General features: G+C 28.8%; 1 protein-coding gene across 1 annotated transcript; it reads right to left on the bottom strand.

Annotated features, from left to right (window-relative positions):
• Positions 1–778: 778 nt before the first annotated feature.
• LOC109788597 (E3 ubiquitin-protein ligase RHA2A) lies at positions 779–2371 on the bottom strand. The gene has a single exon (XM_020347370.3). The coding sequence runs from the start codon at positions 2239–2241 to the stop codon at positions 1756–1758; it is 486 nt and encodes a 161-aa protein (XP_020202959.1). The 5' UTR covers positions 2242–2371; the 3' UTR covers positions 779–1755.
• Positions 2372–13373: the final 11002 nt, after the last annotated feature.

The following is a 13373-nucleotide window of genomic DNA, read 5'->3' as shown; positions in this document are numbered from 1 at the left end:
TTAATTTGGAAAATGTATAGTTGTTGCATTAATGCATTGTGGGAAGTACATATGGTTTTTTGTTTGCATTCGGCAGCAGCCTGTTTAGCAATGAACATTGAACAGGGAGGCAGGACAGAAAAATAAGGGAGTGTGTGTGAATGCTATATTTCTCCACCCTTCACAAATCACAATCTCATCTCGACCATTATTGCTTCTCCTCATACTAAACAAGATACCCAGATTGCAGACTCGGTTTCAAGTTTTATTCTTTATTCATATAAACATCAAATTAAGAATCATTGAACTTGGTCGTTAAAGTAATACGTATGATATAAATAATACCAAGGTTTTTCTAGTTCACTTTATTTTATTTTATTTCATACTAGTATATTTTTATCATTTAACAAAAAAACCACTTGGCATAATATATATATATATATATATATATATATATATATATATATATACATGTTACACGTTGTAACGAGTCATTAGAATATAATTCACTTAAGATTTTAAAAATAAAAAATATATTTCTACGGTAAGATTAGTTGCGGGGGCTAATGTTAAAAAATAGCAGAAAAAGCATGTGACAATCCAAATTTTTGTGTACATAAGCCCATTCCCTGTTTCAGTGCTTGTACTAACTAAAGATAAATGTTGACATATAAATTCTTAACAAAAAAAAAAAACTTCTCTTTTGACCAATGTGAAATTATGTTTTCTTAAAATTTTAAAGCTTTTAAAATAATACTTATGAGTGCACATAATTTATTTAAAAAAAAAATTGGTAAAATGGGAAGAAATGACAGAATGCCAATACACACAACAGTTAAAGTGTCTAAACAAATCTCTTGACAGTTGTTGTTATAAAAGAAAAACTAAGCGAGAAATAAATAAATTTCCTCAAAAGGAAATTATATATAAGTAGAGTTGGTTAAATAGATTTTGATGGTAGCAGTGGTAGCCACAGAACTAATGAACGAATCGCAGCCTAAGTTGGTCTGTAGTAGCTGTAGGTCTGTAGCTGTGACACCTCAACTCACTTTTAATGGTGACGTGATACTTGCGACGCACCCTATGCTCTTTATTCAATGCTATGCTACACCCTTTTGCCAATTTGGAATGGAAAATGCTCATCAGTCATCACCACCTCATTCATAACTGTACTACTATTCACCCCAATTTCACTCCCAACCTCTTTTTCATTTCTCCCAACTAATTTTCACTTCAATTAAACCACTATACAAAAACAAATCCAAACATACATGTAGTTTTACAATTATTTTTTCAGTTAAAAATACAATAACAAAAATCAACGGCCAAAATAAAAAAAATAACAGAGGACTCAATAATTTGCACTTGCGTATATACGATTCCATGTTTCACAAGAATTTTGTTTGGCAGTTTAGAAAAATGCGCAAGGCCATTTATTTACTTCAACTTGTCGTTTGACTATTTTACTCAATTTCCAGAAAAGCTTTTAAAATTTTTGCTGTTAATGGGAAAAGGTAGAGGGTGAATGAGAAGTGAGCGAGCGAGTAAGTATTGAAAAAGAGAAAATTATGTTTGTTTGTTTGTTTGTAAATAAAATATGGAATTATTGGGCATAAAGAGATAGGAATAGGAGTAGAAAATTTAGAGGAGGTGAAAAAGGATAGTGGGACAGTAGAAAATCCTTAAAAAAATAGCGTTAAAAAGAAGTGCCCTAAGGCTAAGGCTAAGGGTAAGGGTAAGGGTAAGGGTAAGGGTACGGGTAAAGTAAAATTGGGATCAGTGAAGGGAGAACCAAGAGATGAGTTGGTGGCCGAGGCGGCGCTGGGTGAGGGCGAGGCGGTCGTCGGAGAAGAGGGGGGAGCGGCAGAGGGGGCAGTTGAAGTTGTAGCGGTGGAGCCAGCCGTCGAAGCAGCCGCGGTGGAAGACGTGGCGGCAGGGGAGCATGCGGACCTGCTCCCCGTCCTTGAGGGTGCTCTGGCAGAAGACGCAGCGGTGGTCGGCGCCGGCGCAGCCCTCGTAGCAGAATTGGTTGGTGAGGGCGAGCTGATCGGCGAGCATGATGAGGCCGGCGAGGCCCGATCCGACTGCGGCCAGGAAGGTCTCGTCCACGGTCTGGTCGCCGTGGAATCTGCACAGCCCCAGCGATTGCAGCAGCGCCAGAAGCATGGAGCGGAGGTAGTTGACGCACGTCGCTACCTGCGCCAACACCAACAGCGGAATCGACCCTGACCACACGTCGTTTAACTCGTTCTGCAACCCCATCTCTCAGATTCAATCAATCAATGGATTGCGGATTGCGTTTGCGTTATAAAACCCTCTCTCATCTCATCTCTATTTCTAAATCCACTTTTTAAATTACATTTCTTTATTCAACTTTTTATATCTCTTTTTTTTCTTCTTATTACTTCCACTAATTTAAAATAATTTAATGATATTAAATAATCAACTAATAAGATATTTCTTTTTACATTTTATTTCCCAAAGGCCATCGTGTGACACGGGCAATAATAGAAGCCCTTCTCAAGGTGTTGTCCGGGTGTCGCCGTCTTTTCTTTATTTTTTTTTTTTATTTTCATATTCATATTTGCCATTTTTTAAACACATATAATATAACTAAGGCTTCCTTATTCAATAGGAGGTTTTTTTTTTTTTTTTTTGAGAGTGATCGTGTGATTTTGTTAATCAAGGGGAAATTATTTTGCATTTTTGCAAGGGGGACATGACATGAATGGGTAACTAACTGGTAGTAACACATAATTACTCCAATTTGATATGGACCTACAAGATTTTTCTTGGTTAATACAATACACGGCCGAGTCAATGCAAAAGGGAGTAAATTTAACAATTGGACATGTGATCTTTATCTCATACATTGAAACTAGATATGCTTTTAGACACATGAAAGAGTGGGATCGTTGAGAAAAAGATGCAATATTTTCTTCTTCTTCTTTGTTCCCACATTTTTTAAGTGTATGCATTTAAGTTTAAGCAAACTTCAAAACAACTGCATTACATAATTGGAGAAAAATATTTTCTACTCGTAATAATTTTTTTAATGTTCAAACAAAATTGACTTTTATTGAATATACATGGGATCTAAACAAAACCAATTAAAAACTAAAGTTTGTAGACAAAAAAAAGTTATATCAATCAAACTTATAAAATGAATAATAATTTACGACAACACGTTTCTTACAACTATTAGCCGTCTTTGTTCAGTTATTCTCGTGCAAGTTATATGAATTTCAGTCAAAGAAGTAAATAAGTGCGGGATATAGAATCTTTGTTTTTAATTTTATCCTTAAAAAAATAGTTTATTCTTTTATGTCGATTACTTTAAGATTGTGTGTCCCCATCTTTTATAGTTAGATGCCATTTTTTAAGTTGTAAAGCATGGTGCTCCTTATTATTTTTTTTTTTACTTTTTTGCCCCTTAGCCTAACGTGAACTCATCTCATTCGTTTGAAGACTAATAAACTCATAACTTCTTAATTTGTCGTCTCAAACAGTTCTTTTGAACTATTTTCAGTTGTAAAAACTAAAAACATATATAATATGCGATAATTGATTCCCTTTTCTACTTCAATATTCTTACTTGATTGAATTTCTTAATTATGTGGTGTATTTGAGTAAATTTCGTTTTTTTTTTTGGTAAAATCTTATAAAATTACAATTATTCAGTAAAGATAATTTCTTGAATAATTTGAAAATAATACGCTGATGACAGAGTATTGAATGTGTTAAAAACAAGGTTATACTAAATTTTTTAAAAGAGAGAATATGGTAGAATAATGTAAGATCAGTATACAACTCTTTTATCTTTAATGAATTTAATATAAAAAGAAAACTATATATAAATATCCTGACTCTAAATAGTATTAGAATGCAACGTGTAGAGTTGGTTGAGGAGAAGATTTTTTTTCTTCCAAGAATAATATTATAATATCCTTTTGCTTTTTCTCCAAATGGATAATTCTCTTTTGCATTGATTTAGAAAGAAAAGGTGTGATGTATCATGCATGTTCTACATTTCTTTATTTTCCATGATCTAGAAAAACAGTATTACTTTTTTATATATATTTTATATTTAAGTGATACTTGTTTTCTTGTCATTGTTCTAGGAAGGATGAAATGGTAACATTCCATTTTAAAAAACAAAAATCATTCTAACTGCCGCTAGGGCTTACAAGTTATGCAATTCACACATGCGAATACTTTAGGAAGGGGAAATTTTTTTAGAAAGAAAACATTAAGTAATAATTACAAGAGTCCAGTCAAACCACTTTGCCCCACACTATCTTCTGCAGACTGCAACCTGCCTTCTTTCTTTCCTTTATTTATTTATCTATAATTTTTGGAAGATTGATACAAAATGTTCATGAAAATAAATTAAAAATGGAACTTGTACACCATTTTTCTCATTCTAATTGTGTTTTCCATTTTGTTTTGTATTCTTCTCTTTAAAAAAGGAAAACGGTGCGGCTCCCTGGTCTTTGAATTTTCAGTGGTGTCCCACTGCTAAAGGGTGTGTATATTTTAATATTCATTTTGATTACATATATAGCAATTATATCCCATATTATTAAATGAATCTTAATACAATAATTTGTGATTGGAAACACACAGGGGAATGATATTTCATCATTTTCACATCCGAAAGAATTTATTTTTCTCAAAACTTTCAAATTCAACGGATACATTCATAAACTAAAAGAGTGTATGGGAAAAGATTTTTATTAGGCCTTTTATACAAAAAAAAAGAAGATTTTATTAGGCCTTGGTGGGTGCTAATGAAGTTCGCAATGCATAAGGCCACATTTACACAACAAATTGATATGTACAAATCGTCAAACAAAATGTAAATGAGTGTAATTTAAAACTTAATTAATGTGTAATTAGTTTGGTAAATTTAGTTTATAAATTAAATGAGTTGAATTTAAACTAAAAATTAAGTTTGATAAATAAATGAGTCAAATATTAATTTTATATAATTTAATTTGTTTGATTCATGAAATAGTTTAATATATATGTATATATAATTTATATATTTAATTTTTTATTTGATATTAATTTATTAAATTATGAAAGAACTTTCAAAACTTAATTATATTTTAATATCAATATAAATTATTATCTTGCACTTACTTTTATTTTAGAAGAAGCAAGTTAAAGTTAACAAGTTAAACTAGAATGTATTTTAAAAAAAATATTAAAATTATAATTTATTAATATACTTAAAAAAAAGTGTATATTAATAAAGTTATAAGTATTTATTAACTTACACTAAATTTTTTTTTATAAAAGTAAATTAGTAAATTATACATGTTATATTGTATTTTCATCCAGTATCGTTTAGATCGAAAATGAAGATATTTTCCACTAATTTGTGATATATGTTTGTCCCCATAGACATATTCACAAATTAATAACCAAGTTGAGAAACATGCTGCACTATGGGTGGTAACGAACATGGAATATACTTAAACCAACTAGGCAATCCATATGCTGGAGTTATGCAAGTAGAAGGTTTAAAATAAGAAATACTCTAACACAAAAACATTAGATTAGGGTATTTAGATAAAATTTATTATTAGAAAATGAAAAGAATCTCTTTGCCAACTTTAATCTTGTGGCGTGAATTAATGTATCTAACTCAATTATTGAAGCGGTTAACTAAAATATACATATTGATTAAGATAAAGCAAGGAATTGATGGCTAAACGAGAGAGGGCCAAGCGAAATTGTCACCAAGATTTGCAACACACAGAGATTTTGCAAGATCTGCGGTGGGTCGGTGACTTGTGTTCAGACCATAAACATAATAATGGAGTTATGAGAGTAAACAAAATTATTGAGGTTTGAGAGCTAATAATAAACTGACAAAACAACTAATTAAAAAAGCCTACCTTAGCAAAAGTTCTTAAATCCAACGTTACATGCAGAAATTCATGAAAAAAAAGGTATTAATTAAATAAAATTAAGGAGGCATAGAAAACGAAAGTATTGGTTGGGCATTGACCAAAATCCAATCCACGCCGTCCAATGAGATCCGCGTATCTACCGACCACAATTTTAGTGGCTTTAAACAAGTGCGGGCAACAGACACGAAGCAACCACATGTTTTAGAGCAATGAGAATCAATGATCATTATATTTTAGTTTTTTGTTAATCCACTGTCAAAGTTTTGAAGGAAGGTCCCCCCTCCCTCACTCTTTCTTCTTCAAATTTCAATTTACTTTTTATTTTCTAAAAAATAATAGTCAAACTCTGGGTATTCAAAATTATTCAACTCTTCAACTGAAGAGTTTAAATATCTGTTAATTATATTAAGGGTAAAATGAATTTCTCCCTAAAGAAGTTTTAGAAAAAAAATAATAAGCATAAAAATAAAATAAATTTATGTACAAGTTAAAATTAACTTGAACATAAATTAAAAAAAAAATCAATATAATTTTTTTTATAAATTAATCTATGTATAAATTAATTTTAATTTCTAGACAAGTTTATTTTATTATTTTCTTCTCTTAAAGGTATCTTATAAAAATTTATCTAAGTAGGTCCAACTATCCTTACTTCACTCCACTTCAAATATTGAAATTGTAGCATTAAAATGTTTTGTATTTGTTGTTATTTATAATTTTTGGTTTAAAAAAATACAACCATTTTTTATGGGAGAAAATTTTGCCCAAGTTTAAAAGAATATTATGAACAACAAATTAAGTATATTTATCACAATTATATATTTAAGGCTCAAATTAAGAATTATAAAATAAGTTGAATGTTTGTCAAAAATAGATAAGATTGAATTATATATCTAATTCACTAATTTGTTGTATTTCACCTTATCCAATACATTAGATCAAATTATATATATAAATAAGGAGGGTTATAATAATACCGGTATAATTTTTACTAAGTATTACACCGTTCAATAACTTTATATTAAATGTGAATTTTGTAAATTTAACCGTTAGATTGAAAGTTTATATCACTTTATATGTTTATATCAAATTTTGTTAAAATTGAACAACAAAGGTAATCAAAGTGTTCATATTTTAGTATATTTTAAAGGCTAAAATCCTAATTTGGTCCCTTATAATATTTTAAAGTTTCAATTTAGTCTCACTTTAATTTTTTAGTTCAATTTAGTCTCACCTATTAAAAATGTTAGCATTGTTTGCCTTTCGTCTAAATTTCTCAAACGCCGTTTAGGAGTGTCTATGTGATTGAGAATCACATGCATGATTCTCACAACTCTTACTTAGCAATTTTTTTTATATGATTCACACCGTAGGAATCATGGGTATAATTTTCATGCTCTTTAATGACGTTTGAGAAATTTAAACAAAAGACAAACATTGTTAATATTTTTGACAAATGAGACTAAATTGAACCTAAAAATTAAAGTGAGACTAAATTAAAACTTTAATATATTATAAGAGACCAAATTAGAGTTTTAGCCTATTTTAAAAAATATATATATTAAGTCATTTTTGTTTTATAAGAATAAAGTATCAAAATCATCTTGGATTAATATCAAAATTTATATATATAATTTAAGAAGAAAAATCTTTCAATATAACGATTAAATTTACAAAATTCATATTTAATATAAAATTATTAAACGATATAATATTTAGTAAAAGTTACATCAATTTTATTATAACTCTTATAGATCGATTTTTAATTTGCAGGATTCTGATAGAAACACATTAAATAGTCACATAATGTCGAATATGTTTGTTCCCTTCCCGCTTCTCGAACTACGCTGCCTACTGCGCACATGAGACCCAGATACGCTACCAAATTGAAATACCACGGTGCTTGCTTTATTTAGGTCCTCCTGGGCATATAAAACCTACATTTTGAAATTGATTCCGATTTCGAAACCGACTTAAACTATGATTCTCAACAAAATCAAAATACTTTGGTTCCTGAAAATATTAAATATAAAAAAAAAAACAAAATTCATAAAAGTGTAAAATGTTATTTATTTTAGTCTAATTTTTTTAGAAAAATGTAACTTAAATGATAAAATTAATATATATTTCAAGATTAATATTATAATAAATGATTACTTTTGTAAACCTAAAAAAATGTGACCGAGATACAGTTTCAGGAATAGTGTTTTACTCTTAATATTAATATGACACTATTTTTAGGAGAAAAAAAAAAGTCAATTTGTAACAAATTGATTTATATATTTCTTTAAATATATTATAAGATATTAGATTTTATCTGTTTTTTTTATTAGTATAAAATATTTATTAACTCTATTGATAACTAATAACTAAAAAAAATCTGATTAATTATATTTAGTGAAAATATTTTTTTAATTATCTTTTCTTTATCTATAAAATTGGAAGTGCATATTTTATTAAAAGAAACAGTGTAAATTAACAGTCGATTGCTGGTAATCCATATCTATGTTATGTATTGATAATTTATTACGTCGTGCCTCCCAAATTGTCTTGATTGGTCATGATATTATATCAATTTTGGAATAGCAATTATAGTTTAGGTACAACGGCCATACCTATCAGGTTTTTTTTATTACCTTACTGTGCTTGACCTTGACATGATCTTTAATTGAAGAGATAAGTAAAGAAATCAAAATCACGCTTTCTACTCATACAGCCAAATGGAGGAAGGTAAGAATGTTACCAAAAGACTTCTTGTTGATCTCTCTCCATTTGTTACTTAAGGTGGCTTGCAAGAGTAGAAAGTTGGCATCAAAACGATTGGACAAATAGATTCAATATTAAATTGAAAAAAGAAAATGTTTCAACATGCCTAACGTACCTAAAGTTCAGAAGAATATGATAATACATGCATTCTTAGCTAGGAAGCTTCAGGAAGTGTTAGGATTAGAACTGGGAGAGCCCAGAAGTTTCTTAAAATATTAGGCGCACAAGATTCTTTCAAAGGGTCGTGCAATATTCATTGAACTGGTGGGTGACGATTTATAATAATAGCTAAAAATGATTTCAAACATTAATTAACATCACCCTGCAAAAGTGTATTATCGCCGGTGTCATTTAACTTTTCAAATTTCACAAGATTCATACCATGGAAAAACAAACTTTTGTTTATCGTTAATCAAATGTTGTTAAATTATAAATATTTTAGTAGTTTAATTTAATTTAATAATAAATATTTATATTTTCATTTTTTTTAATAATAGAGGAGTGAAATTCATAAGATAATTTCGTCCAAATGAGAGTGCAATAATTTAATTTAATATATGATATTTAGTTAGGTAGGATTGATGTGAAATTATTTAAATTTGATTAAATTTTTCTTTTTTCTTCTCTTTATCTTATCTTTACATTTATTGTGTAATTAGTGTGATTAAATTTTCTTCTAATCATCTTAGTCTATATAATTATCTCTACAATTACATGGTATCAGAGAGCTTTAACTCTGATCCTATTTGTACTTATCATAATTTTTTGCAAATTCTAGATGTATTAAAAGTTGCATCATCATTGATTGTGTAGTCTTAAATGGAGAAAACATGAAGCATGAGGACAACTCTTAGTCATTTCTTTTAAATTGGAACACTTGTACAAAAAGGCATCATCTTCTTTGGGCCAAAAAGACATTTCTTTTTCTAATATCCTTGTTAGCACCAAACAAAATTCTAAAGCTCCATGAGTCATTGATTCTAGAGCTATCGACCACATGAGAAATTATTTAAAATTATTCTCCACATATAATCCTTGTACAAATCATAAAAAGATTAGAATTGCAAATTATTCGTTTTCTACTATAGTTGGTGTTGGACTATTGGTTCCATTCCTATTTCTAAATTTTTAACCCTTCGCAATATTGTTCATATCCCAAATTTATTATGTAACCTTTTGTCTCTTAGTAAATTGACGAATGATCTAAATTGCTATTTTTGACTCCTCTACTTGCAAATTTTAGGAGTTGAGTTTGGGAAGGATGATTGGTAGTGCTAAGGAGGTTGATGGACTTTATCCCTATGAGGATGAAACTATTTTTAAAGAAAAAAAATTCAAAGTAACTGTTTCAATTCAGTTTCTGTTTATGAAAATGAAAAATAATATTATTGCATTATAGGCTAAGTGACCCACGTTTTTTGTACTTAACATTTATTTTCTGAACATATTAAAAATAAAAATTCAAATGTTTATTTTTTTTTTGAAGTTTGACAACTTGTAAAGCATCATCGTTCCTCTTATTCTCCTCATCCATATAAAAAAAATTTAGTCCATTCACTGAGCCATAGTGATGTATGTGGACCTTATTAGGACCCTACACCAAATAAAAAAATGATTTGTCACATTTATACATGATCATACAAGATTAACATGAATTTACTTTATAAAAACAAAACCTAAAATAAAGAACATTTTCAAAAAAATATTTTTATATGATATAAACTCAATTTCATAAAAAGATCAAAATATTCGATACTGATAATGAAAGAGAATATTTTAATAAACACCTAAATAATTTTTTTTTTGAAAGTAACATTTTCATCAAAACTCTTGTGTAGATACTCCGTAATAAAATGGAATGGTTAAAAGGAAATATAAGCACATACTTGAAGTGGCTAAAAGGAGATATTATTATTTTAAAATTTTAAACTAATTTAATAATAAATTATTTTTTTTTGTTTTTTATTATTTTTTTAATAATTGAGAAGTGGAATTCATAAAATAATTTTTCCAGTTAAGAGTGTAACAACTCAATTTCATCTAGAAAATTTTAAAATTTGAAGAAAAAAAATAAAAGTAAGGAGAAAACCTAAAAAAAATTAAATTTTTAAAAATATAATGCAAAATGAAAATGAAAACAAAAACTTAAAAAATAAAGAAATAATAATAAGATATGTAAGCACTCTAACCCAACTAAATAATTTAAGAAAAAAAGAAAAAAAAATGCGTACCATGTCATTTTCCTTGTTTACATTATTATTTTCATTCTAACAGGAGATTTTAATTTATTTTATTTTTTAAACATGTAAAATATGAAGTTCTATTTTTTTTTTTTTTTTAATAATATGGTATGTTGAAAATGCATGTATTGACTTCATATTTATATTTGAATATAAAGTAAGAAAGATTAAATTTAAATTTATCTCCTCAAAGCTTTCAGTAGAACAATTGTGCTCATGTCTCGAATTTATGTATGTATGGTCATAGAAGACTTCAACTATTGGCATTGTCATGTTAACCATCTATAGTTTGTTACAACTCAATCAAGTAGTCAAATTGGCTAACTACAGTAAAGAGTGACCATTTCAAATTGCAGGGTATGGACGAAATAGTAAATAAGCAAAATGATGAATCAAGTAAAGAAGTTAAATGGCAACATTTTCCCCTTCAGTGAAGAAGCTCAATCAGTGCCTGCAAAGTTGAGACAGAATAAGTTTCATGGAACATTAACATTAATCTTATTCATCTCAAAGGCTGTTATTGTAATCTTACCACTAAATTTTTATGTTCGTCACATCGAACACTGTGGAAGAACAATTTTCCACCAGAAAAACATATTGATTTTTCCAAACAAATATTTAAGGTTTAGGGTTTTCCCTATGCATGCCTGCAAAAATATTACTCTTTAAATTTCAGCAAAAACATATAAAATTAATTTGTTGGGAGAGATAAACAGAAAGACAGACAGCAAAGCAAACAAGATGCACTCATATCCTAGACAAAATATGCAAGGATCAAAGATGAGCAATATAAAAAGGAAAAATATCTAACATGGAATTGAATTCGTGAGAAAAAATTATGTAATGAACATGATGTGATGAATTACGTGTAAGACAACAAGAAATGATTTTAAAGTAAAAGAATACACACATTTAAATTTAACAAAAAATAAGCCAAAATAAACAGAGTATATTAGAGTGAACTAGTGGAGTCTCCATAGTGAACTATAGTGAACTTTTGTTATTTTATGGTTCAAAATACTTAATTACGGATTCTAGTCAATAGGATATCCACAAACCCATTTCCACAGTCTTATCAATTTCATATTCAACCGTAAAACCAAGGTGAGAGTCCAGCGTGGATCCTCCAAGTTGGTTGTAGAAAACTACAAAAAATTAAAATTGCAATAGTGAGTTCACGTCATTATATTAGTTTCTTCATCTCAGTGATGATTTTCTAATTCATTCTCATTTTAAAAAATAAAAAAATAACCTCCAGCTATAGGACTTATAAAATAATCCATAAATTTGTTAAGCATGGGTTCAAGGCCAAAATCATCAACAACAACTCCATGTTCAAGCATTTTATGAGGTCTCCTGATTCTATCTTGAGTCCATGACCGAATATGATTCACCTAAACAATCGGAAGTTGATAAGAACATAAAACACTAATATAGAAAGAATAGAAAGATGTATGCATGAAAAGGAAAGGAAAAAATGTGATACCTCGGATAAAAGCTTTTGACAAAATTGTGGTCGAAGCATTTCAAATATGTAAATTCCTCTAATAGGTTCAATCAATATACTCCTAAAACTCTCTATTGTATTTTCTTGAATTGCATTGAGAAATGATGGTACGAAAAAACTCTCTGCATCCATAACATATATCTCCTTATGGCTAGAATCGAAAGTGAATAAACTTTTGATAGAATAATAAAGAAAATTGAATAACCATTAGAAGATATATATACAGAAAGGAGTCAAAATGAGTATTCTCAATTCAGAAAATTCTAATGATAACATGTGCTGTATTATAAATGTAAGAGAAACTCTCTCATTCCACAATTTGAATCTAGAAACAAAAATGTGATTGTGACATCTGTTGAAAACTTACTGTATAGTTGGAGTTGATGAAGTCCTTGTATGCTTGAATGAACTTTTCTTTCTTTGCAAGATCATCATCAATGGGCATTTTCTTTGAGATTTCAACCTTGTCACAAGCAGTCTTGTAATTTTTAAAAGAAAAAAAGAGAATTGAAAATGAAATGATCTAGTGAGTAGTAAAGAACAATGCTGGTGACAGTAAAGAACAAGTTCCAAGCTGCTACAGGATATCAATTAGTTGGTTGAAATTTGGTTAGTTAGTTGAATTTGTTAGTTATTAATCACCTTAATTGAAATGGAATATTTGAGAGTAGTGCAGATTCCATTGATTTCGTATATCCTCTTCCTTATCAATTATCATCTCAATGCATGTGCGTCTCCTTTATAATACATAGACACAGTATAACAAATTATTTTTATAAACTATTTGAATTAAGAAGTAATTAATAAATTTATATGATTTATTTGAAAATATAAGTAAATTAAAATTTAAAAAGTGAGAAGGGTTCACCACAAGTTTCTGTGACAGAATCCAATAAAACTCGACAAAGATGAAGTTGAGTTTCTATTTTTTACTTGTTTTTCCTAACTTCGCCTTGATTT

This window comes from Cajanus cajan, chromosome 7 (assembly GCF_000230855.2).
Source record: "Cajanus cajan strain Asha chromosome 7, NIPB_CcT2T_4, whole genome shotgun sequence".
NCBI lineage: Eukaryota > Viridiplantae > Streptophyta > Magnoliopsida > Fabales > Fabaceae > Cajanus > Cajanus cajan.
The sequence above is the reverse complement of the archived record's forward strand: the minus strand, read 5'-3'. Positions and strand labels throughout refer to the sequence as shown.